We start from the raw sequence: 3,465 nt of genomic DNA on the forward strand, positions 1-3,465 counted from the left end.
GCCCCCTGGAGCCCAGGGTGCACGGTGCCGCCCAGGCCGCAGCGGGGGGTCATGCCGACTGGAGCCCGTGCACGTCCCCAGGGTGACCCTGGCATCACTGACGACCGTAAGGGAGGGCCTGTGGGGCTCCCACCCTCCTCCGCGAGGCCCACGGCCACCCCTGCCTCCCCTCTGTAATGAACATTATTCTTCTTTGCAAAAATCATGGTGAAACATACACCACGTGAAGCTTTCCGTTTGACCGCTGCGAGCACACAGCCCAGCGGCTTGAAGCAGGGTTGCACTGCTGTGCAGCCATGCCCGCCACCCTCCCCAGGCCTTCCTCGCCTTCCCCAGCGGAGGCCCCGGCCCTCCCCATCCTGCTTCCAGCCTCTGTGACCCTGGCTGTCCAGGGACCTGAGGGACTCCCGCGGGATCTGTCTGTCTGTGCCTGGCTCATGTCCCCAAGCACAGCGTCCTCTGTGCTCATCCAGGCAGGAGCAGGTGTCCGAGTGTCCCACTTTTTAGGGCTAAACTATGCCCACATGCATACAGTCATTATATTGTAGGGAAAGCTCCTGCTAGAAGCTGGATGAGCCAGTTTCTCCAGGTCTCATGCTCATTTCCCCCACCCTGAGGCCGGGTGATGGCTGGCCGCCTGAGTCTCATGTCACATGTGGGGACATCAGAGAGACAACTCCACGCAGGATTCCCTCTTCACACTCAGCCCCATCACCAGACCTCAGATTGGAGGGAGACTGAGGAAGCGGGGTGGAGGCTGAACCTAAAAGCCTGCAGAGACGGGGTGTCCCCGGGGCCCCTTGGGCAGCTCCGGGGCAGGCAGCCCCTCCCACATTGGCCCATCCGGAGACCAGGGGCCTCAGGGCACTGAGAGGCCAGGCGTGCTCCGGTGTGAACTGCTGTCTGCAGGAAGCGGGGTCTCTGCATTCAGAGGCTTTGGGGAGCGTGTGGTCGCCGCAAGGTCAGCTCCCCTGGGCCTCCACCAGCTCTGCGATGTTCATGGCTGCTGGATACATTTGAGGCACTTTCTCTCTTTCTCTGAGGTTTTATTTTCGGACGTTGTTGTTGTTCAGTCGCTCAGTCATGTCCGACTCTTTGTGACCCCATGGACTGTAGAACACCAGGTCTCCCTGTCCTTCACCATCTCCCGGAGCTTGCTCAAACTCAGGTCCATTGAGTCAGTGATGCCATCCAACCATCTCATCCTCTGTCGTCCCCTTCTCCTCCTGCCCTCAATCTTTCCCAGCATCAGGGTCTTTTCCAGTGAGTCAGCTCCTTGCTTCAGATGGCCAAAGTATTGGAGCTTCAGCTTCAGCATCAGTCCTTCCAATGAATATTCAGGGTTGATATGGGGAGATTACAATCTAAAACCGTAGACTAGGTATTGATTCCAGATGCCAATGAAAGTACAGACAGGCTGATACTTCCCTTTTCTTTTTTTTTGGATACTTCCCTTTTCTGTAGAAAAGGAAATGTAACTGGAAAAATGTTTTTGGAATACGAGCTATTTGTCGGTTAAGCCTCTCAAAGCTAGAGTGCTTTTCAGGTTATAACTTCAGGGCTGAAGCAGAGGCCGTGACCCCTCACGTGGCACCAGGGCTGTCTCAAGATTGCGGTTCTCGAACAGCACAGACCTCTGGCTTTGGCCGGAGCACACACACGTGCAAGAAGTGTGCCTGTTATATCGGGCCCTCACGGTGAGCGTCGTCAAGGATGCCTGGTCAGGTGAGCCAAGCAACATCAGGACCCAAGCCCCAGGAGAGACACGGAGAGCTAGCACGGCGGAGGGGGGGGGGGTACGGTGGCGGGAAGGACGGCAGAATTCTGCAGGGCGGCCTTCCGCTGCTGTCAGACCTGAATCAGGACATGCCGGGAAACGTGGACACGCAGGAGGGGCAGGGGCACACAGCTGCAGGCTGGGCCCAGCCTCTTCTGGGGACCACCCGCCAACCAGCTGGCCCCCCACCCTGAGGGGCTCCCAGTCCCAGCGCCCGAGTGCTGGACCTGGGTGAGGGGGGTCCGGAGTCTGGTGGGGCCGTCGTGCGGAGTCGGGAGCTCTGGCCTGAGACTGAGCGGTGGTGCGCTCACCAAACGTTCCTGTCTCTTCCCTCCCATCAGCTGAGGGCCCTAGAGACATGCCCCCTCGGCCAGTTCCCCTGCCTCCCTGGTGCCGGGACTCTGTTCAGCGGGACGCAGAGACCGCCTCCACCAGCTGGCGGCACCCAGAGCCAAGCACACCCTCCTCCTCCAAGGCCAGCCCAGGGTCACGTGGCCACACTGAGTGCCCTGACCACAGAGGTGACTTCAGGGTGCTGTCCAGGCTAACTGCCTTCACAGATCCAACCGAGCAGCAGTGGCCAAGCCCCGCTCTGTGGTGCCACAGTGCTCACAATGCAGGGTCACTGGGTGCCACAGTGACCAACCCCGAGGATGCTGGCCTGATCGGTCACGATGCCAGCACAGCAGCTCTGTCCTGCCGGTGGGAGCGCGCCATCCCAAGGAGGACTCGTTCTTACCATAGAACCAGGCCACCCCGATGACCTCCATGAGCACCCCGAAGAGGATGGACGTGCCGGCCGCGAAGTGATCCAGCAGTGTGAAGACGTAGATGCCGCCCTGGGGGGAAGGAGGGCACACCCGCTGAGCTCGGGGTGCCTGGCTCTCATGCCTGCCCACAGAACTGCTCTTCCCAAATATCAGCCTGGCCTGAGGCACCAGCTTACAGACACCTTCTATTCTACTCTCTATGGAGCGTCACTCAGGAAAGAAACTAAAGTTCAGTCCACGAGCAGCCACTTGGGAACCCGGCTATTACAAAAAAACCAACCTCTCCCCGCCTTTCCAGGGCTCCTGATACAGTTAGGAATGAAAGCCAGGAAATGCCGACCACGGCAGAACCTCTGTGAGGAGGGGGCCCTGAGCCCTGTACCCCCACCCCAACCCCGGACAGACCTCCCCCAAACCTGAGTGAAAGTGAAAGTCGCTCAGTTGTGTCTGACTCTTTGCGACCCCATGGACTATACAGTCCATGGATTCTCCAGGCCAGAATACTGGAATAGGTAGCTGTTCCCTTCTCCAGGAGATCTTCCCAACCAGGGATCAAACCCAGGCCTCCCACATTGGAGGCGGGTTTTTTACTGTCTGAGCCCCCGGGGAAGCCCAAGAATACTGGAGTGGGTGGCCTTGCCCTCCTCCAGGGGATCTTCCTGACTTAGGAATCGAACCGGGGTTTCCTGCATTGAAGGCGGATTCTTTACCAGCTGAGCCCCCCGGGAAGCCCAAGAATACTGGAGTGGGTAGCCTATCCCTTCTCCAGCGGATCTTCCTGACTCAGGAATTGAACCAAGGTCTCCTGCATTGCAGGCAGATTCTTTACCAGCTGAGCCACCAAGGAAGCCCCCCAACCCTCTTGCCCCACAAACCCAAGGGCGCCTCGCAGGGAGCTATCCAGGTGCTGAAACACTG

The 3,465-nt window shown here is 59.0% G+C and overlaps 1 protein-coding gene across 1 annotated transcript in view; it reads right to left on the reverse strand.

Moving 5' to 3' along the window:
• Nucleotides 1–3,465, reverse strand: part of SLC6A3 (solute carrier family 6 (neurotransmitter transporter), member 3) — a 29,175-nt gene that overhangs the window by 3,982 nt on the left and 21,728 nt on the right. The window contains exons 11-12 of the mRNA XM_010857138.1: nt 2,517–2,616; nt 1,588–1,773 (exon numbers count right to left, since the gene is read on the reverse strand). Coding sequence (XP_010855440.1) covers nt 1,588–1,773; nt 2,517–2,616 — 286 coding nt within the window. The remainder of the gene's footprint in view (nt 1–1,587; nt 1,774–2,516; nt 2,617–3,465) is intronic.

The sequence above is a fragment of the Bison bison genome, unplaced genomic scaffold (assembly GCF_000754665.1).
Source record: "Bison bison bison isolate TAMUID 2011002044 unplaced genomic scaffold, Bison_UMD1.0 scf7180017864377, whole genome shotgun sequence".
NCBI lineage: Eukaryota > Metazoa > Chordata > Mammalia > Artiodactyla > Bovidae > Bison > Bison bison.